Source organism: Schistocerca nitens, chromosome 1 (genome assembly GCF_023898315.1).
Source record: "Schistocerca nitens isolate TAMUIC-IGC-003100 chromosome 1, iqSchNite1.1, whole genome shotgun sequence".
NCBI classification, from domain to species: Eukaryota; Metazoa; Arthropoda; class Insecta; order Orthoptera; family Acrididae; genus Schistocerca; species Schistocerca nitens.
The window spans coordinates 890,075,986-890,099,783 of NC_064614.1; the positions used below are offsets into that span (position 1 = coordinate 890,075,986).

General features: G+C 42.1%; 1 protein-coding gene across 1 annotated transcript in view; it reads left to right on the top strand.

Moving 5' to 3' along the window:
* The window catches only part of LOC126191768 (TLC domain-containing protein 2-like), a 76,871-nt gene that overhangs the window by 27,419 nt on the left and 25,654 nt on the right, over nt 1-23,798 (top strand). The window contains exons 2-4 of the mRNA XM_049932550.1: nt 15,164-15,246; nt 18,760-18,842; nt 18,917-19,088. Coding sequence (XP_049788507.1) covers nt 15,164-15,246; nt 18,760-18,842; nt 18,917-19,088 — 338 coding nt within the window. The remainder of the gene's footprint in view (nt 1-15,163; nt 15,247-18,759; nt 18,843-18,916; nt 19,089-23,798) is intronic.

The window sequence follows — 23,798 nt, forward strand, 5'->3', positions numbered from 1 at the left end:
AAAAGTTATAAAAACAATGAAGAATAAATTGTCCTCTGGAATTGAAGAGGTACCAGGTTCAGTCATAATTAAATGCGCTAGTGTCATTGCAGAACCACTCTCACATATCATAAACATATCATTAACAGAAGGAGCGTCCCCACAAAGATTAAAATTTTCAGAAATAAAAGCATTGTGTAAAAAGGGTAATATATATGAAGTGGGAAACTATAGACCGATAGCTTTGTTATCTGTATTTTCAAGAATAATAGAGACTGTCATGAGAAACATAATTACAAATTACCTTGAAAAGTTCAATCTCGTCTGTAGACCAACATGGTTTTCGCAAAGGCATGACTACAGAAACAGCAATTGCCCAATTCATCGAAAACATTGTAATAGGATTGACAGAAATAACAGTACGGTAGGAATAAACTTAGACTTATTGAAGGCATTCGATACTGTTGATCATAATATCTTGCTAGACAAACTAGAAGCTGAAACTTCCTAGCAGATTAAAACTGTGTGCCGGACCGAGACTTGAACTCCGGTCTGGCATACTGTTTTAATCTGCCAGGAAGTTTCAAATCAGCCCACACTCTGCTGCAGAATGAAAATCTCATTCTGGAAACTAGAAGCTATAGGTATACTAGGAGTTGCATTAAAATGGTTTCAGTCATATCTCCACAATAGAAAACAGGTAGTAGAAATTACCCCAGCAAACATTAAAAACCAAAGCATTGTGTACAGATTGGACATGCAGACTGTACCAATCGGAGTACCTCAGGGCAGCGTTCTAGGACCTCTCTCATTTCTTATATATATTAATGATATCAAAACCCCAATCAGTGGTACGCACATAACTTTGTTTGCTGCTTACGCAAATATTATTGTAACAGACATAAATAGGGTATTGCCAACATCTGCAACCAGAGTTTTGGAATGCATACAAAGCTGGTTTGGACAGAACAGGCTAACCTTAAATATTTCAAAAACCAATTATATACATTACAGGAAAACAAAGTCTCTTCATGATGTGAACCTCTATATTAAAAATAAACAAATTGAAAGGGTAGCTGCCACAAAATTCATAGGTGTGCAAATTGATGAAAATTTAGACTGGAAAGCCCACATTCTCTACCTCACTAACAAGTTAAGCTCTGCTTGCTTTGCATTACATATAATTAGTACTGAGTGTAGTAGAGTGTGTAGCAGAACTGTCGACTTTGCTTACATCCATTCTGCTATCACCTATGGCCTAATCCTCTGGGGTCATAATAAGACAACATGAAAACCACAAAAATGAGCTGTTAGAATAATTTCAAACAGTAAAAGGCTAACGCCTACCAAACAGTTATTTCAACACCTAAATATTCTACCCCTATTCTATCCCTGTACACTAGAAGTAGACGTAAGGTTTCTGTAAATGAATCTGTATATATTTGGATTAAAGGTAAAGGATGTTGTGAATATATAAAGTTTGTGGGAGACTGTACTGTATATTTTCATAAATAAAGTGATTGCTAGCGTAGCCCTGTATTCTGTAGCGTAGCTGAGAACCGGGGCGCGTACATCTAGAACCTGTCGGCCATAGAGTATGTAACAGCATGTTTCATGTTAAAGTTCCTATCAGTTTGACCTTTGACCCTATCGCGCGAGGCTGGCTTACGCAATCGTGGCAGCGCGCCAGCCGCAGACTCGACGCTCTAAGGAGACGCCAGTGAACTCGTTGAAGGACCCTGTGTGTTTCGTGGTTGCAGACTCAATTTTAGTATTGACTTGAACGATACGTTTTCACATGGCAATGGATGGCTAACAGTAGCTATCGTAAGAGGTGGATCTGGTGTTCCCGCAGTTGGTGGCCTGGAGAGTTTCGTCGATCGTGATGTCATCGCCTTCCGCACCTACCACATTGGAGAATTGGCTAATAAAGACTTTGGAAAATCTGTATATACCTCACCTTCCTCACTATCCCTATCACTACATTCTGCCAGTGAACTCGTTGAAGGACCCTGTGTGTTTCGTGGTTGCAGACTCAATTTTAGTATTGACTTGAACGATACGTTTTCACATGGCAATGGATATATATATATATATATATATATATATATATATATATATATATATATATATATATATATATATATATATATATATATATATATATATAAAAAGAAAGATGATGAGACTTACCAAACAAAAGCGCTGGCAGGTCGATAGACACACAAACAAACACAAATATACACACAAAATTCAAGCTTTCGCAACAAACTGTTGCCTCATCAGGAAAGAGGGAAGGAGAGGGAAAGACGAAAGGATGTGGGTTTTAAGGGAGAGGGTAAGGAGTCATTCCAATCCCGGGAGCGGAAAGACTTACCTTAGGGGGAAAAAAGGACAGGTATACACTCGCACACACACACATATCCATCCACACATACAGACACAAGCAGACATATTTAAAGACAAAGAGTTTGGGCAGAGATGTCAGTCGAGGTGGAAGAGTAGAGGCAAAGAAGTTGTTGAGAGACAGGTGAGGTATGAGTGGCGGCAACTTGAAATTAGCGGAGATTGAGGCCTGGCGGATAACGAGAAGAGAGGATATACTGAAGGGCAAGTTCCCATCTCCGGAGTTCGGATAGGTTGGTGTTGGTGGGAAGTATCCAGATAACCCGGACGGTGTAACACTGTGCCAAGATGTGCTGGCTGTGCACCAAGGCATGTTTAGCCACAGGGTGATCCTCATTACCAACAAACACTGTCTGCCTGTGTCCATTCATGCGAATGGACAGTTTGTTGCTGGTCATTCCCACATAGAATGCATCACAGTGTAGGCAGGTCAGTTGGTAAATCACGTGGGTGCTTTCACACGTGGCTCTGCCTTTGATCGTGTACACCTTCCGGGTTACAGGACTGGAGTAGGTGGTGGTGGGAGGGTGCATGGGACAGGTTTTGCACCGGGGGCGGTTACAAGGATAGGAGCCAGAGGGTAGGGAAGGTGGTTTGGGGATTTCATAGGGATGAACTAACAGGTTACGAAGGTTAGGTGGACGGCGGAAAGACACTCTTGGCGGAGTGGGGAGGATTTCATGAAGGATGGATCTCATTTCAGGGCAGGATTTGAGGAAGTCGTATCCCTGCTGGAGAGCCACATTCAGAGTCTGGTCCAGTCCCGGAAAGTATCCTGTCACAAGTGGGGCACTTTTGTGGTTCTTCTGTGGGGGATTCTGGGTTTGAGGGGATGAGGAAGTGGCTCTGGTTATTTGCTTCTGTACCAGGCCGGGAGGGTAGTTGCGGGATGAGAAAGCTGTTGTCAGGTTGTTGGTGTAATGTTTCAGGGATTCCGGACTGGAGCAGATTCGTTTGCCACGAAGACCTAGGCTGTAGGGAAGGGACCGTTTGATGTGGAATGGGTGGCAGCTGTCATAATGGAGGTACTGTTGCTTGTTGGTGGGTTTGATGTGGACGGACGTGTGAAGTTGGCCATTGGACAGGTGGAGGTCAACGTCAAGGAAAGTGGCATGGGATTTGGAGTAGGACCAGGTGAATCTGATGGAACCAAAGGAGTTGAGGTTGGAGAGGAAATTCTGGAGTTCTTCTTCACTGTGAGTCCAGATCATGAAGATGTCATCAATAAATCTGTACCAAACTTTGGGTTGGCAGACCTGGGTAACCAAGAAGGCTTCCTCTAAGCGACCCATGAATAGGTTGGCATACGAGGGGGCCATCCTGGTACCCATGGCTGTTCCCTTTAATTGTTGGTATGTCTGGCCTTCAAAAGTGAAGAAGTTGTGGGTCAGGATGAAGCTGGTTAAGGTAATGAGGAAAGAGGTTTTAGGTAGGGTGGCAGGTGATCGGCGTGAAAGGAAATGCTCCATCGCAGCGAGGCCCTGGACGTGCGGAATATTTGTGTATAAGGAAGTGGCATCAATGGTTACTAGGATGGTTTCCGGGGGTAACAGATTGGGTAAGGATTCCAGGCGTTCAAGGAAGTGGTTGGTGTCTTTGATGAAGGATGGGAGACTGCATGTAATGGGTTGAAGGTGTTGATCTACGTAGGCAGAGATACGTTCTGTGGGGGCTTGGTAACCAGCTACAATGGGGCGGCCGGGATGATTGGGTTTGTGGATTTTAGGAAGAAGGTAGAAGGTTGGGGTGCGGGGTGTCGGTGAGGTCAGGAGGTTGATGGAGTCAGGTGAAAGGTTTTGCAGGGGGCCTAAGGTTCTGAGGATTCCTTGAAGCTCCGCCTGGACATCGGGAATGGGGTTACCTTGGCAAACTTTGTATGTGGTGTTGTCTGAAAGCTGACGCAGTCCCTCAGCCACATACTCCCGACGATCAAGTACCACGGTCGTGGAACCCTTGTCCGCCGGAAGAATGACGATGGATCGGTCAGCCTTCAGATCACGGATAGCCTGGGCTTCAGCAGTGGTGATGTTGGGTGTAGGATTAAGGTTTTTTAAGAAGGATTGAGATGCAAGGCTGGAAGTCAGAAATTCCTGGAAGGTTTGGAGAGGGTGATTTTGAGGAAGAGGAGGTGGGTCCCGCTGTGACGGAGGACGGAACTGTTCCAGGCAGGGTTCAATTTGGATGGTGTCTTGGGGAGTTGGATCATTAGGAGTAGGATTAGGATCATTTTTCTTCGTGGCAAAGTGATATTTCCAGCAGAGAGTACGGGTGTAGGACAGTAAATCTTTGACGAGGGCTGTTTGGTTGAATCTGGGAGTGGGGCTGAAGGTGAGGCCTTTGGATAGGACAGAGGTTTCGGATTGGGAGAGAGGCTTGGAGGAAAGGTTAACTACTGAATTAGGGTGTTGTGGTTCCAGATTGAGTTGAAAGGAATTTTGAGGTTTTGGAGGGAGTGGAGCTGGAAGTGGGAGATTGAGTAGATGGGAGAGACTGGGTTTGTGTGCAATGAGAGGTGGTTGAGGTTTGCTGGAAAGGTTGTGAAGGGTGAGTGAGTTGCCTTTCCGGAGGTGGGAAACCAGGAGATTGGATAGTTTTTTGAGGTGGAGGGTGGCATGCTGTTCTAATTTACGGTTGGCCTGTAGGAGGATGCTCTGAACAGCCGGTGTGGATGTGGGAGAGGAAAGATTAAGGACTTTTATTAAGGATAGGAGTTGACGGGTGTGTTCATTGGCTGAGTTGATGTGTAGGTGAAGGATTAGGTGGGTGAGGGCAATGGATTGTTCAGTTTGGAACTGGTATAGGGACTGATGGAAGGAAGGGTTGCAGCCAGAGATGGGAACTTTAAGTGTGAGGCCTTTGGGGGTAATGCCAAATGTCAGACAAGCCTGAGAAAATAGAATATGGGAGCGTAATCTGGCTAGGGCGAAGGCATGTCTGCGGAGGGAATGTAAATAAAACTTAATGGGGTCGTTGTGGGGGTGTTGTGCGGGTGACATGGTACTAGAAGGTCGAAAGTGTAACGTGAGGCTGAAATGAAAATGAATGTAAAAATATGTGGGGAGAGATAAAGGTGAAGTAGAAAGCAAATGGAGATCTGGTGTGAAAAGAGGCGAAAAGGGGTTGGTTGGAGCTGGGTTATGTTGATCCTGTGGTGAAATAGTGTAGGTAGAAAACGATGTGAATAAAGGTTAGGTGGTTGTGTTGCCGCCAAAACACGTTAAAGGGTGGAGAAATTCGGGAAAATTTCGAAAAAACTACGTGAGGATGTATTAAAAGTAGTGGTATGGTGGTGGCAGATTATGGAAATGAGGCTAACAATTGTCTGGTGGAGAAATAATAACGTTAAAACCTGTGGGAAGCGGCTAAAAATGATCGGTGACGTGAAAAAACGGAAATCGAAATAAAGCAAAAGTTATTAAAACTAGCCGAAAAGGTTGTTTAATAGCTGAAAGGAACTGTTTGTGAACTGGAAACGGTGGATTTTATAGCAGTAGCGGAAGGAAAAATTTTTGTTATGGTTTGGAAGTGGGTTACGTATTATTACGTATTGTTGAGTATATATCGGCGGGATAAAATTGTATAGTGGATTACGGTAAAAAGGAGAAGGTGAATACAAAGGGAAACTACTGGCAAAAACAGAAGGAGGAAATAAGACGACAGAAAAGACTTCGAAATGTAACAGTGACAATAACAAACGTCATTGTTGGGTTCAAATTAATGATATGAATATAACAGAGGGAAACATTCCACGTGGAAAAAATATATCTAAAAAGAAAGATGATGAGACTTACCAAACAAAAGCGCTGGCAGGTCGATAGACACACAAACAAACACAAATATACACACAAAATTCAAGCTTTCGCAACAAACTGTTGCCTCATCAGGAAAGAGGGAAGGAGAGGGAAAGACGAAAGGATGTGGGTTTTAAGGGAGAGGGTAAGGAGTCATTCCAATCCCGGGAGCGGAAAGACTTACCTTAGGGGGAAAAAAGGACAGGTATACACTCGCACACACACACATATCCATCCACACATACAGACACAAGCAGACATATTTAAAGACAAAGAGTTTGGGCAGAGATGTCAGTCGAGGTGGAAGAGTAGAGGCAAAGAAGTTGTTGAGAGACAGGTGAGGTATGAGTGGCGGCAACTTGAAATTAGCGGAGATTGAGGCCTGGCGGATAACGAGAAGAGAGGATATACTGAAGGGCAAGTTCCCATCTCCGGAGTTCGGATAGGTTGGTGTTGGTGGGAAGTATCCAGATAACCCGGACGGTGTAACACTGTGCCAAGATGTGCTGGCTGTGCACCAAGGCATGTTTAGCCACAGGGTGATCCTCATTACCAACAAACACTGTCTGCCTGTGTCCATTCATGCGAATGGACAGTTTGTTGCTGGTCATTCCCACATAGAATGCATCACAGTGTAGGCAGGTCAGTTGGTAAATCACGTGGGTGCTTTCACACGTGGCTCTGCCTTTGATCGTGTACACCTTCCGGGTTACAGGACTGGAGTAGGTGGTGGTGGGAGGGTGCATGGGACAGGTTTTGCACCGGGGGCGGTTACAAGGATAGGAGCCAGAGGGTAGGGAAGGTGGTTTGGGGATTTCATAGGGATGAACTAACAGGTTACGAAGGTTAGGTGGACGGCGGAAAGACACTCTTGGCGGAGTGGGGAGGATTTCATGAAGGATGGATCTCATTTCAGGGCAGGATTTGAGGAAGTCGTATCCCTGCTGGAGAGCCACATTCAGAGTCTGGTCCAGTCCCGGAAAGTATCCTGTCACAAGTGGGGCACTTTTGTGGTTCTTCTGTGGGGGATTCTGGGTTTGAGGGGATGAGGAAGTGGCTCTGGTTATTTGCTTCTGTACCAGGCCGGGAGGGTAGTTGCGGGATGAGAAAGCTGTTGTCAGGTTGTTGGTGTAATGTTTCAGGGATTCCGGACTGGAGCAGATTCGTTTGCCACGAAGACCTAGGCTGTAGGGAAGGGACCGTTTGATGTGGAATGGGTGGCAGCTGTCATAATGGAGGTACTGTTGCTTGTTGGTGGGTTTGATGTGGACGGACGTGTGAAGTTGGCCATTGGACAGGTGGAGGTCAACGTCAAGGAAAGTGGCATGGGATTTGGAGTAGGACCAGGTGAATCTGATGGAACCAAAGGAGTTGAGGTTGGAGAGGAAATTCTGGAGTTCTTCTTCACTGTGAGTCCAGATCATGAAGATGTCATCAATAAATCTGTACCAAACTTTGGGTTGGCAGACCTGGGTAACCAAGAAGGCTTCCTCTAAGCGACCCATGAATAGGTTGGCATACGAGGGGGCCATCCTGGTACCCATGGCTGTTCCCTTTAATTGTTGGTATGTCTGGCCTTCAAAAGTGAAGAAGTTGTGGGTCAGGATGAAGCTGGTTAAGGTAATGAGGAAAGAGGTTTTAGGTAGGGTGGCAGGTGATCGGCGTGAAAGGAAATGCTCCATCGCAGCGAGGCCCTGGACGTGCGGAATATTTGTGTATAAGGAAGTGGCATCAATGGTTACTAGGATGGTTTCCGGGGGTAACAGATTGGGTAAGGATTCCAGGCGTTCAAGGAAGTGGTTGGTGTCTTTGATGAAGGATGGGAGACTGCATGTAATGGGTTGAAGGTGTTGATCTACGTAGGCAGAGATACGTTCTGTGGGGGCTTGGTAACCAGCTACAATGGGGCGGCCGGGATGATTGGGTTTGTGGATTTTAGGAAGAAGGTAGAAGGTTGGGGTGCGGGGTGTCGGTGAGGTCAGGAGGTTGATGGAGTCAGGTGAAAGGTTTTGCAGGGGGCCTAAGGTTCTGAGGATTCCTTGAAGCTCCGCCTGGACATCGGGAATGGGGTTACCTTGGCAAACTTTGTATGTGGTGTTGTCTGAAAGCTGACGCAGTCCCTCAGCCACATACTCCCGACGATCAAGTACCACGGTCGTGGAACCCTTGTCCGCCGGAAGAATGACGATGGATCGGTCAGCCTTCAGATCACGGATAGCCTGGGCTTCAGCAGTGGTGATGTTGGGTGTAGGATTAAGGTTTTTTAAGAAGGATTGAGATGCAAGGCTGGAAGTCAGAAATTCCTGGAAGGTTTGGAGAGGGTGATTTTGAGGAAGAGGAGGTGGGTCCCGCTGTGACGGAGGACGGAACTGTTCCAGGCAGGGTTCAATTTGGATGGTGTCTTGGGGAGTTGGATCATTAGGAGTAGGATTAGGATCATTTTTCTTCGTGGCAAAGTGATATTTCCAGCAGAGAGTACGGGTGTAGGACAGTAAATCTTTGACGAGGGCTGTTTGGTTGAATCTGGGAGTGGGGCTGAAGGTGAGGCCTTTGGATAGGACAGAGGTTTCGGATTGGGAGAGAGGCTTGGAGGAAAGGTTAACTACTGAATTAGGGTGTTGTGGTTCCAGATTGTGTTGAAAGGAATTTTGAGGTTTTGGAGGGAGTGGAGCTGGAAGTGGGAGATTGAGTAGATGGGAGAGACTGGGTTTGTGTGCAATGAGAGGTGGTTGAGGTTTGCTGGAAAGGTTGTGAAGGGTGAGTGAGTTGCCTTTCCGGAGGTGGGAAACCAGGAGATTGGATAGTTTTTTGAGGTGGAGGGTGGCATGCTGTTCTAATTTACGGTTGGCCTGTAGGAGGATGCTCTGAACAGCCGGTGTGGATGTGGGAGAGGAAAGATTAAGGACTTTTATTAAGGATAGGAGTTGACGGGTGTGTTCATTGGCTGAGTTGATGTGATTCAGATTCACCTGGTCCTACTCCAAATCCCATGCCACTTTCCTTGACGTTGACCTCCACCTGTCCAATGGCCAACTTCACACGTCCGTCCACATCAAACCCACCAACAAGCAACAGTACCTCCATTATGACAGCTGCCACCCATTCCACATCAAACGGTCCCTTCCCTACAGCCTAGGTCTTCGTGGCAAACGAATCTGCTCCAGTCCGGAATCCCTGAAACATTACACCAACAACCTGACAACAGCTTTCTCATCCCGCAACTACCCTCCCGGCCTGGTACAGAAGCAAATAACCAGAGCCACTTCCTCATCCCCTCAAACCCAGAATCCCCCACAGAAGAACCACAAAAGTGCCCCACTTGTGACAGGATACTTTCCGGGACTGGACCAGACTCTGAATGTGGCTCTCCAGCAGGGATACGACTTCCTCAAATCCTGCCCTGAAATGAGATCCATCCTTCATGAAATCCTCCCCACTCCGCCAAGAGTGTCTTTCCGCCGTCCACCTAACCTTCGTAACCTGTTAGTTCATCCCTATGAAATCCCCAAACCACCTTCCCTACCCTCTGGCTCCTATCCTTGTAACCGCCCCCGGTGCAAAACCTGTCCCATGCACCCTCCCACCACCACCTACTCCAGTCCTGTAACCCGGAAGGTGTACACGATCAAAGGCAGAGCCACGTGTGAAAGCACCCACGTGATTTACCAACTGACCTGCCTACACTGTGATGCATTCTATGTGGGAATGACCAGCAACAAACTGTCCATTCGCATGAATGGACACAGGCAGACAGTGTTTGTTGGTAATGAGGATCACCCTGTGGCTAAACATGCCTTGGTGCACAGCCAGCACATCTTGGCACAGTGTTACACCGTCCGGGTTATCTGGATACTTCCCACCAACACCAACCTATCCGAACTCCGGAGATGGGAACTTGCCCTTCAGTATATCCTCTCTTCTCGTTATCCGCCAGGCCTCAATCTCCGCTAATTTCAAGTTGCCGCCACTCATACCTCACCTGTCTCTCAACAACTTCTTTGCCTCTACTCTTCCACCTCGACTGACATCTCTGCCCAAACTCTTTGTCTTTAAATATGTCTGCTTGTGTCTGTATGTGTGGATGGATATGTGTGTGTGTGCGAGTGTATACCTGTCCTTTTTTCCCCCTAAGGTAAGTCTTTCCGCTCCCGGGATTGGAATGACTCCTTACCCTCTCCCTTAAAACCCACATCCTTTCGTCTTTCCCTCTCCTTCCCTCTTTCCTGATGAGGCAACAGTTTGTTGCGAAAGCTTGAATTTTGTGTGTATATTTGTGTTTGTTTGTGTGTCTATCGACCTGCCAGCGCTTTTGTTTGGTAAGTCTCATCATCTTTCTTTTTAGATATATTTTTTCCACGTGGAATGTTTCCCTCTGTTATATATATATATATATATATATATATATATATATATATATATATATATATATATATATATAAGTGTTGTTAATATAAAAATGCACATTGATAATTATAAAACCAACTCAGATCTTCACTCGTACAATACAAGAATGTGCAATGACATCCACATAAAAGAGTAAACAAGGCTTTAACGCAAAAACAAACCAACATTCAGGGTACTATTTTGTACAACAATCTTCCAACTCAGCTAAAATAAATAAAAACATTATGTACATTCAAGGAAGCAATATTTAAATTCTCAATGACCAACTGCTGTTATAGTATAAATGAATATCTGCAGTAACCTTGGAGCAAATAACTACATTCAGTTAGTATATGTTAATAGTACCATAAATCAAATGCTTGCCACAGCCTCAATGTTATTTTTCGGAACAAAATTGTTAAATCAATTATTTACTTGTAATGTCTTTCATGTAAAAGAGCCTTCTCATACTTTTATATTATTACAGTAATCAAAGTTGTATTGCCCAAAAATATTGACATGGGTACAATGAACCATTGTTTTATGTAGGAAACTGTACACCCTTATCTTATTTTTGTTATACTACATTCTTTGACAAAATCCATTCAGTGTACATTGTTGCTGGATGAATATACTACTACTACTACTACTACTAATAATAATAATAATAATAATAATAATAACAAAGTGTAGGTGTGGATGGTATAGGCAAGAAAGTGTGTTGTTGAGAACCAATAAATTAAGCTTACATACATTGTACTGGCATTTAGAATAGATCCTGATCACATGTAATTACCATATGTGGCCATTAATTTAGGACACGGTGTGAACAGTAGGTTATTTATTTCTGTGTTTGGACATTTTCTGTTGTAAGACATCTCAATTAAAAGTCTGATCACTGAACAACTAAATAAACAGTAACACATGTGAATTTCTATAGGATAATTCACATGTGGTCCATATTCCCTTCCTCCTCACTGCGAAGTTTGCGCCAGCCTGTTTCTCGGGTATTGCTCTTTTAATCCTGCGTAAAAATGTAATTTTCCTCCCAGTTAGAATCTGTTAGAATCCTATCGAAAGCAAGCACCATTAACTACTATATGGTCAGTTATGCATGTAGGTCACTTTTACATTAATGATCACAGCTTCCCTCTATAAGATTTCCCTTAGGACGGTACCTAAGTTATCATTCACAGTGTCAGCAATTGTATTCACTCATGTGACTTGGCTTCTGCAATCTTCGCCTCACTATTTTCGCTAATCTTTGGTTATTTTTTCTGAGATGGTTTTTGCCTCACTGCATACAGAGTCTAGCTGTACTTCGAGCTGACTAGTGGCTACACAACTTGTCACAGTTAATTTGACTTGCTACTCAGGCCTGCTTCTTCACCTTGTGTTGCTCAGTCTTCATACTTTTTGATTTGTTCATTCTATTTTGTGAGGAACTCTGCTTGTTGAGCCTTTACTTCTCTCATTTTGACTGTATTTTCCTGAAACTTTCGCATTAATTCTTCCATCAGTTCAGCTGTGTTTTCCTTTGTCTTTCCTCAATCTTTTCCAAGCTCGAGACTCCTACACAGTTGTGCATTCATAATTGCTAAGAATGTCTGCATATCTAAATACCTTTCCCCTCCAGTACTTGTCTGGGTTTGTTCCTATTCTATCTTCTTTCTTTTACACTGTGTGTTTCCTTGCTGAATTCACGAGATTGATGTACTACTATCTTTCACTTCCACTCTTTCATCCATTGAATAAAACTCTTTTTGCCCTTGTTCCTGACATTTTCGTGATTCCTGGGTCAGTCTCTTCCATCTTTCTTTCTGATTCTAGCTAGCGTAACTTAAAATTCTGTTAGCTGCCTCTCCCTACATGTTCTTCTTCTGTTCTCCATGACTGTTGTGTTCATTATTTCACTTATACATCACATCTTCCTCATATGTTACTAACTATTGCCATTTGCGCTGTTAGTAGTTCCCTATTGTTGCCTTGCATAGTTCCAGATTTCACACTTCCTTTCTGCAACTTTCAAATCAGAAGATTGTATCATGGCACGGTACATCATTTCTAAGATCCCCCTTAAATGCACATGTATTACTTTTTATTTAGTTGTTTGACAATTGGACTTTAAACAAAGACAATAAATGCACATGTATTATTGTTTATTTAGCTGTTTGACAATTGGACTTCAACAAAGACTTCTTAAATGTCCAACATAGAAATAAACTGTCTATCTATTGCTCATATTGGGTCTGTAATTAATGGCCATTGACTTGATAATTACATGTGATCAGGGGCTGTTATAAATTCCAAAACAATTTATATAAACTTAGTTTATCAGTTCCCAACAGTGAATGTTCCTAACTATGCCTTACACACCCACACTTCTGTAACTCATGGACAGTTTCTCATCCCAGAGAAGTCACATTTTATTGAACTTGATTCTTTCATTGATACTAGTTTCAACTTTTACTGCAGTCCCCTACATGTTCTTAATTTGCATGATTTCCAATCAGTAATTTCAGTTCTACTCACACTGGAAAGGCTAACACTGCTCTTTCTGCTTAACTTTTATTAATAAGCACTTAACTTCTTAATACAGTTCTTTGTCTCTACATGTCTTTAGCCCGTACTGCAATCAATTCTCATCTTTACGATCTGACTAACACTTCTAGCTCCAAACAATAACTACTCACATATGCCCTTGGTGTATACTGGAAACACTGCCACTTCGACTCGACAGTGCTCCTCCTGCCAGAATGGCAGACTTTTTTCCAACTAGCACATGCTAACCGAAGAGTAAGAGTGTTGCAGATGGAGTACTCTTATATTAGCTCCAATAGAACATACGGAATTGTCCATAGTATTTATGTGATGGTGGAGAACTTATTACATTTATAGGGCCTAAGTAATCCTACTGTAAGCCTTACTGGTATGTGCAAAATATTGGTGTGGTTTCCATTGTCCAGAAACCACAAATGCCTCAGGCTTTAATGGGCCCAAGAATGTTGTCATCAGCAAATTCAGTGGTGAAATCTAGTATTTTTGTGTGAGGCCCACTTCACTGTTTCCTTGGTGCTTGTCGCATGCATGTTGGATGCTATCATGATGACCCTAATCTAGCTTACCAAGTGGACTGGACTTCCATTTGGGAGTGAAGCGGATCAAATCCCTGTCCATGAATCATGAATTATGTTTTCTGAGTTTCACTGAATTACTTGAGCCAAATTACAGTATGCATCTTTTAACAAAAATTTGTTATGTCATCCTTGTCCAACTTGAAGCAGAGATCTGTCTTTAATGACTTTGTTCCTAACTCTCTAGCAGGTGCAGCTGTGTATGAAGACTTTAAGGTGAGTGATCAGCTGTGTGTTTTGTATAAACCTGTTAATGACATGGAAGTGTAAAGAACTCTGAAAGGAAAAAAAGGGTGCTCTGTTTGGGGAGAAAATGATTGACTTATTATACACAGCTCTTTTTATGCACTATCACATAATATGTAAACAGTTATAACTGGCAGCAGAATTAGTTTGCAGAATGCTACCTGAACAAGTATGATCACCATGTATTTTAATTTTTATTTTACATTACTTACAAGGGCAATATTTTACAGAATTTAAGGTTTTAATGCAATCTTTTTCTTCTTTCCCTTTTGCAGAATGGCACGTTGGTTAACTTGTGACCAAAACTGATTGTACTTGTCATAATAATGTATGATTGCCTCTAAAATAAAAAGAAGATTATAGGTCTGAAAGGATTTTGTTGGTAAAAGATTATTGTGGGATCATGATGAATCACATTGGGTCAAATGAGAAAACTGTTAATTTGAGCTGGCCGGAGTGGCCGAGCGGTTCCAGGCGCTACAGTCTGGAACCGCGCGACCGCTACAGCCACAGGTTCGAATCCTGCCTCTGACATGGATGTGTGCAATGTCCTTAGGTTAGTTAGGTTTAAGTAGTTCTAAGTTCTAGGAACTTTAAGTCCCATAGTGCTCAGAACCTTTTTTTTTTTTTTTTTTTAGAAAAATATCTGTTGTATTGACAGATGTAACAAGCTGACCTATTGACAGCTGTTGCCACTCTTGTCTCCAAAACATCTGCTACTGGGAACCATACAGTAATGACATTGATGTGTGTGGGATACTGACAGGATTGTCATGTGCCTGGTAGTGGAAGTTTTTGTTTAATGACAGCACTATTAAATTGGATATAACCTTTAGCCAACAACTGCTATTGTTGACAAGGATATTCCTTCTTTGTTGCTAAACTAGTCACATCAAAATTTTGAATTGATGTGTTGATAGCATATGCATATATTATTGCACATTAATTGTGAAATTGCTATCCATTTTATATTGGAAGTGTCAAAAATTGCAGTTTAAATTCTAAAAATACTTTACAGCAAAAGCCTGTTGGGCATTCTATTGTCTATACCAAGCAAGATGATGTAAGTTAAGTGTCATATGCTGCTTACCAATATGAATCACCCAGAGATACCAAACCAAATTAACAAAATGGTTCTTGAATACACTGCATGTCTCCATGTGTAGTCTACCATAAGTACTTTTATTAGAATGTTTGGTTCACAATGAATGTATTTCTGTTTAGCTTCTGGCAGTCTCCTGAAATGAGGCAGGACCTTATATCTAAATACACAGCATCTGCCCATGGAGTGATTTCCTTTTCCACTGGTAAGTAATTGTAAAAACTATCAGAAAGTAGGTATCTTTTTTATAACTCACCAAATGGTGGCAGGGGAAAACACACACACACACACACACACACACACACACACTCATTTACAAGCTTTTGGAGCCAGTGGCTCTTTCTTCTGGCAGAAGAGTTAGAGGGCTTCCAGGAGAACTTACCATCCACCTCTAGCTTTGGTCATTTCCCTCAATTCTGATCAAATCTTGCCAGCTCTCCTTCCTTCCACATCTACTGTCGTCCATCTTGTACCTCTGGGCCTGCCTCTCTTCCTTGTTGCCTGGGGAACCCATTCCAATGCCTTCTCCTCGATTATCCTGCCTGGCTTTCTCAATGCATGCCACAACCATCTCCATTTTCTCTAATGTATACTATCTGCTACCATATCTCCAGAGCTCCTTCTTACTCCTTTTTTCTTACTACCAGATGTTCATGATACGCCAGACACACCCATTTATGAAGCTCTGTAACTCTTATGCTATATTCGTGTCTGCTTTCCAACTTTCACTGCTATATAAGACAGCCTTCACATTTGTTTTAAAAATACGAATTTTTATTTTGCGTGTGATGTTTCTGTTTCACCATATTGGATACAATTGTCTGAAGGCAGCATTGTCCTTCTGTATGCAGTTCTTCACATCTTCTTCAGTTTCTCTCACCATACTGCCCAGGTACAAGAATAAATGCACAGTCTTCCCCTGTTGCTTCCCTACAAACAGAGGCTCTTCCATGTTCCCAGAGTTCACTCTTCTTTTTTACCTTTTTTTGTCCTGAGACCAACATTCGTTGCCTGTTTTTTCAGAGAATGTCATTGTTTGAGGTAGTAAAACAATGTCATATACGAAATTGTTTGCCTCCAGAAGTTTACGGATTCCGGTTACGTTCCTCTTGCCCCGAGTACTGTGGCTCTTTGCACAGCTGCGTCAAGAACAAGTAGAAAAAGTGTTGTTTACAAAACAAATCTGTTGGCTGTGTGAGATTTCTGTTGTGGAGCACACAACTTTTGTAACCACCATATAGAGATCTTTGATGATGTTTAGGATTTTCTGTGGTGTACCATAGCTTTGCAACACCTGCACAGCACTTGATTTTTCACAGAACTGAAGATCTTTTCAAAATCTACGATTGCCAGGTATTTGGTTGTTTTGAATTCTTTACTTTTCTCTATGATGAACATAAGAGTATTAATAAGATCACCACAACTGTTTTACATCTGAAAATCAGTCCATTCTTTATGCTGTCAGTTTTCAAGCTAATCTTTAATCCTATTTAAGAAAATTCTGGTAAGAATCTTACTGCACACTGACAACAGTTTAATACCACAATAGGTGTTACAATGTAACAAATTTCCCGCTTTTTGAGAGTTTCACCATCAACCCATTTTTCAGCTCCATTGGGGATTTCTCTTTGAGCAAAATAATGCTTCAGCAAGAGGTGAAGAATTTTAACATTAATTTCTTTGTTGGCTTTTAAGAGCTTTGGTGCTATATTGTCTAAGTGTGGAGCCTTTGCATTTTTTTAGGCTTCTCAGAGCAATCCTCGGTCCATTGTAGCATGCTGCAGTGGCTGTCTTCCATGATTTAATAGCCCCTTGAATGGTCCTCAAGCCTTTGTAGCTGTGCCTAACTATGATATTGTACAGGTTCTTTATAGTTCTGTCTTGCTGCTTCTTCTACTAACTGTGCCAGATCTTTTTCTCTCTTGTTGTCCATATATTCATTCTTTTGTTTGCCTCATTGTATTTTTTAATGCACTTTTGTGCTTTTGTCTTACAAATATTTCACTTCGATTTTAGTTCTTTCTTCTGGTTTAAATGCTACTACCAACAATTTCACTTAACCTGCCTAGTTAAACAGAAATACATGATACCAACTAACAGCAAAACAGTGACTTTCACAAAAGAAGGTAAATAAATAAGCCATGACTGCTGATATCAAAATAAATTTGCTTATTTTATATGTAAAATGATGTCCTCATAGCCATCCAAAGACAAAATGTCGATATATGAAAAATAATGAGCTATTTCTGAAACCGGAGAAATATAATCATCATTACCTGCATAGCTAAATCAGCTCATCAAGATGCACCAAGTGGGAATAAACACTGTACACCAATAAGCCAAATAACACAACAATATAAATGTATGTCAGGTGTAATTAACTTCAGTTAAACTATACAGCTAAAATAAATCCGTGATACCCACTAAACACACATCATCATCTTCACAATAATAATAATAATAATAATAATAATAAAAATGACAACAACTGTGTAAGCCCATTTTAATTGGACTGCCAGAGGACAGAACACTGTCATTACATAAAGAAATCAACTGGTTGATCTATTTTTCTTTCAAAATCAAGAGTAGATCATGGTCCCATCCTGTTGAACCCATGTAGCCTTTTAAAGTTCATTCAGCTGTGTAGTATGCCTGAATATTAATCCAAGGTTACAGTTATTGTCTCATCATAAAATGTGGCCACAGCACACAAGACACTTAAACATAAATTGTGACAATTGTCACCTGGCAAAAAATACAGTAAGTTCTGTTTTTTGATGAGATAATAAAGTTTCATACTCATTGTACCACTAAAAAGCACAGTAACTGCATGGGTGTCATATAGATGAAGTTCCTGATAGGTGGGTTTTCAATCCTTTTATTATGTAGACCTTGGATCTACATTACATCCTAGGACTGCATTTCAAAGTCCTTGAGCAGCAGTCTTTTCACGCATTGATCAACAACACTAGGTGTTAATTTGTAAAACAAATTAATCTTTTCTCAGTTCATGCTCTGATTGAACATTTTCATCCTAGATAACACTTTAGGGGTCAGCCAGGTGCTATCGGTTTCACTGTTAACCCAGGGCCTCATTTGTTTGGAACACACAGCAGGATCATTTTCATTGAGGAACATGAGCATAAGAACTAAGTCTGAATCATATGTGAAATATATCACAACCAGACTCATTATCCTTGAAAAAAATATTTTCACAATAAAATTGTGATGTGTTGCTAATCACCCTATGGTGTAACAGCACATGACAGCGCAGAGAACAACTTGTAAAGAACATTGCCGTTACTCTACTCCTTCCACGACCTGAGTATTGTTCCTTTCAAATGTTGTAAATTTCTGCTTCTTCTGTTGTTGTTATTGTGGGTCTTTTTTACTATTTTTACAAGTGCTCACTATGAAAATGACATTTGATAAACTAGCAGATAGTGAGACTATTGTTAACATATCAGGGGATTTCATTAATTATGTGAGCTGCCTCAAAACAGTGTATTCTCCACATGTATCTTTGTTTGATTGTTCAAGCATGTGTGAATAATTATGTTATACGTCGTATCTTCGTAAGTGAAGCAAAATATTACCATACACAAGCAGTAGAGTACAGATTTATTTTTGTTATAACATCAAGGTGTGTTGTTTGATATTTTTGTTAAGTTGTAATGAAAAATATTTTCTTTGTCTGAATGTACTTATAATGTTCCAGGTTATTTCGCGTATGACCTGATAGACATGATACTGCATCACAGAAAAAGAAGTAGCTATGAACTCATGATCCATCACATCTTTGTAAGTGTCACTCTGTAATGTGCTTCATTTAATTGTAGGTATGGCCACATGCATGTAAAACACCCATGTTTCAGGTGCTTCTATGTTTTGGTCTATCTGTGACAACACGATTCTACCTGGGGTATGGTCTGGTGGCTTTGTTAGTTGAAGTTAACAGCGTTTTCCTGCATACAAGACAACTGATGTTGATACAAGGCATTAATAAACGTGATTCCCTTTATCGACTCAATAGTACATTGAACTTAGGTATGTATTATTCCTCATTAGCAACTGGTATTTTTCAGTCAGAATTATAATTTTCTTTATATTTAGTGTTCTTAGATTACCTTGTAATGCAGAGAAGGAGTGCACAGAAATTTTGAAGCTTTTGACAGGTGTGTGTTGTGTTAAGTGTTTGGAGAAATAGCTGTCATTAGACAGAGAAGCATGTTTTTTGAACAACTGTTATGACTAAAGTATAGGCTTGGCAAAGTAACAGAAAAGGGGAAAGGCCAGGTACATGAAGAGTTGTACACTAAGCAGTTTCCATTTAACTTTCAGATATAAGTCCTGTTTTACATTTACAGTACATAGACAATTTTCTTTGAAAACTGTACCTGTTAGTAATGCAATGATACATCAGTAGCAAAACAGTAGGCATATAGGGCCAACACAAAAATGACAGCATTTTCCAAAGTAGCAGTGAATAGTTCTTTTAAGAAGCAGACCATTATTACTGAATTTATCCTTGTATAGGAAAACTGGGTAATTATAAGTAGCATCACAAAGGCAGGAACATGTGGGAAGTCATGAAACGAAGGTAACTAATTGAGCATAACGTTGCATCAGGCTAATGAGAGAGAGGAATTGGAGATAATGTGACCAATCTAGCATTATTTAGGAAAATGACCTATTGCTCCAACTCAAGAGAAACACATCAAGGCAAGACCAGAAGAAAATCAACAGTAAATGTTGACAGTATAATAGATTTGAAAAAACTGAGAAGTTTGATGTGGCAGCAAGGGTCTTTGGCAAGTCAGAGTAAAAGAAAGACTAACATAAAATTGCATAATTAATTTGGAAAAAACTCTGCTGCAACAGAAAAAAATGAGGAGCAAATAGTACAAAAGGTGCAGTAATTGAAAAAAAATACATACGAACCATAAAAGAAAGAGGGAAAAAATAATGGCAATGACAAGGTGATGGACGGCAAAATGAAAACAAATTATACAACAGGCAGAGGTGAGAATGAAACTGTACTCAAATAACAAATTAACGAGTGGAGAGTTATGTTTGCCACAAATGTGTAGGTTGTGGGAGAGAGAGTGACTCACTGGAAATAATTGGAACTGCCAAAGCCAAGGATTGTCCAATGTTGGTGGGTGTGACATGTGCTGTCATTCCAAAAAGTTCTGTGATAAGATCAATAAAAAATAGAAAATAATGTCAAAGGCCTTAATGGCCAAAAGCTATGATTGTGCGAATCTTTTTATTGTTCCTTTCACGGCTCAGTATCTCCGCTATATGGTGCGTGGCGACTTTCCTTCTCTCGAATTGTTACATGCCATCCCGGATTTTCCACTGTTTGTTTTAATGCTTCAGGTATTCTACATAGTCTCCCACCACTTGAATACAGCACATAAAATGTGAAACTGTCAGAATAGTCTTTCTTTGTGATGTTCGTCAACTGTTGCATTAAATTGGCATGATTTTGGTTACTTCACCAAAGTGTTGACGCTTTATGTGAATTTCTACACTTTTGTAATTTTTTTAGTCAAGGTGTGCAGAACAAACTTTGCATGCATTTTCTTCAAAACATTCTGGAGAATGTATTGAATACTTGATTTGGAGATGTTACTCCATTGTGATTTGTGATACAACAGCTTTGACACACTACAACCATATGGCCACTACTACATACTGCCTCCTCATATCTGACTGGTAGAATGCTCATCTGTTGTTTACAGTTGTTGGTTTAAGCTGCCACTGTAGTTACTGCGGTGACATTGCTTATATGTCATGACTAGAATCAGTGTTGGAACTTTTTGAATGGATGGAATATAGCAGATAAAGAGATTTAGGAAAGGGCTTGGTGTAGGCCACTGGCATATTGTCATTGGTAGTTCTTTATTTCTTCATGGAAGAGTTTGGAGAAAAGTTTGTTGTAGCCCTGGAGAAAAATAAATAAAACTGTGTTGTATATATCCTTATTTGAACAGCAAATGTTAACTTGGTAGCTGTTTGTACTACAGGCAATTATAGTATTCTTCTGCGCATTGATTTACCATCACACACCAAACTATGATGGCACTATTCAGTACATGTATTCACGTACCGTACATGTTTTTCTCAAACCAAAGGGTCTCCGCCAACCTTCACACCTCTGCATACAAACCGTATGCCTGTGATCCCATCCCGGAAGTCCAACAGGACCTTCAGCTGCCCCTCAAGTCCGTAAGTCCATCCCAAAACCTGACATCTGAATCCATCTCTCTTCTCACACCAGCAATCACCTGCACTCCTACCTTTTGCCTACTCCCCAAACTCTGACAGACTGAACCCCACAGGTCTTGTACTTGTTATCCCATAGTGGCTGAGTACAATGTTTCCACATACGGAATCTCTGCCTTTGATGACCAATACATCTAAACTATTGTCTGTAACCTTCCATCCTACACTCAAGACACGATTCACTTCCTTTATGGCCTTTCCACACTTCTTGTCCCATTATCAATGGATTCCTTGATGAACTCTGTGAATTTGCTGTCCTTTTACACCCACCATGCTCCACGCACATAGCCAGCCACAGAACACCACCTTTTCCGACGTCACCCTGATGCCAAACCTATCATCTCTTTACCAATTTTTCTAACCAACCACATCCTGACCCACAGTTACTTCACATTCAGAGGCCAAATCTGTAAACAAATTCGTGGTACTGCCATGGCTACTCATGTGGCACAGCCTATGCCAGCTTATTTATGGCCCATCTGGAGGAATCTTTCCTATCCAGTCAACATCTAAAACCCCTTGTCCAGTTCAGGTTCATTGATGACATTTTCATGACCTGGACTCACAGCAGGAAGAACCTTTGCACTTTGCCTCCATAACGTCAACATCTCACCTGCTCTTCCTCAACTCATCAAGCCACCTTCCGAGACGTCTATTTCCATCTCTCAGATGGGTCCATAAATAGTCTGTTCATATCAAGTGCACCAACCATCAACAGTGCCTCTGCTTTGACAGCTGTCACCCATTCCATGTCAGAAAGACACTTCCTTACAGCCTCTCCACCCATGGATGCTGCAGTCTGTAGTGGAAAGCAAGCATGAGTTGTCAAAATATACTGATAAGCTTACCAGAGCCTTCACCAGCTCATTCTCAAACAGATCTCCTATGCATCTCTTCCTCTTACTCCAGTAAACCTGTTAATTAGCCACTGAACAGCACTCCTCTGATCACCCAGTATCACCCTGGTCTTGAAAAGCACAACCATGGCTTTGATGACCTTTTGTCGTGACCTGACATGAGGGATATTTCACCCAGAATCCTACCCACATCACATAAAGTTGTTTTCCACAGCCCATCCAATCTACAGAAATCCTTGTTCATCACTATTCCAATTTTGCTCCCAGTTCTGCACCTCATGAGTCTTTCCCTTGTGGTCGACCTCTCCTGCACACCCACCCACCCACCACCTGCTACACAATCCTGTCACAGGCATTTACTACCCTATAAAAGGCAGGTCCACTTGTTAAAAGTAGCCGTGTTATATACCAGCTATGTATCAGTTACTATGCAGCATTCATTGTGGGCATAACAAGTAATCAGTTGTCTACTCGCATGGATGGCCACTGCCAAACTGTGGCAAACTGCAGACTCGACCATCTGGTTGCCGAACATGCTGTGCATCACAACACATATGACTACAGCTGATTCACTATTTCAGCATTTGAATACTTCCTTCCAGCATTAGTTTCTCAGAACTTTACAGTTGGGAATTGTTGCTCCAGCATATCTTGCACTCTGGCAATCTCCACTAACCTGTTTCCCTTGCCTCACATTCTTTTACCTTCTTTCTTCTATCCACACCATTCCTTCCCCATCTAGATCTTGTACTGCCTTCTCCCACCACTGTTCTTCCCTGTCCCGTTTTGGCTTTCGCTCCCTCCCTACCTCCATTCCCATTTCTGTACTGCTTCTGGGTCGTCGTCAGCTATTGACCTTTCCTTTTGCTCTCCATCACTCGTGGATTCTGCTCTGTGGGAGGTTGCTGCTGACCTCCATTCTAGTGACCACTTCCCCCTTTGGATTCGCCTCCTGGATGAGGATGTCGCATTACCAGTGCCGCACAGGTGGCACCTCTGCAAAGCTGACTGGACACTTTTCAGCCATTTGGCTGTTTTGGAACACCGTGCAAGCGTCCACAAATGGGTTGACCACGTTACAGCCGTGATCTCCCATGCTGCTGAATTGTCGATCCCACGGTCCTCAAGTCATCCCCAGAGGTGTCGTGTCCCTTGGTGGACCACTGAGTGCCGCTCAGCCATCCAAGCCCGCCGTGCAGCTCTGCGCCGCTTCAAGTGCCGTCCCTCAGCTGTCAATCTTGCGGCCTTTCGGGTGGCAAGGGCCAAGGCGCGGCGAGTGATTAAAGAGAGCAAACGATGGCCATGGCAATCATTATTGAACTCCATCTCCCGCTCCACTAGTTCTACGAAAGTATGGGAAGCCATCAGGAGGATTTCCGGGAAACGCAGCCAATTACCTGTCACGGCATTGCTGCATCAGGATGTCTCCTCACGGTGCTGAGAGACGTTGCCCAGACACTGGCCATGCATTTTGCGGAATCTACTGCCACTATTAACTGTGATCCAGATTTCTGCCGCTACCGCACTGCCATCGAGAGGGGTCACTTGGACTTCCGGTCTCCAAATTCTGAACCCTACAGCTGCCCCTTCACAATGTGGGAACTGGATT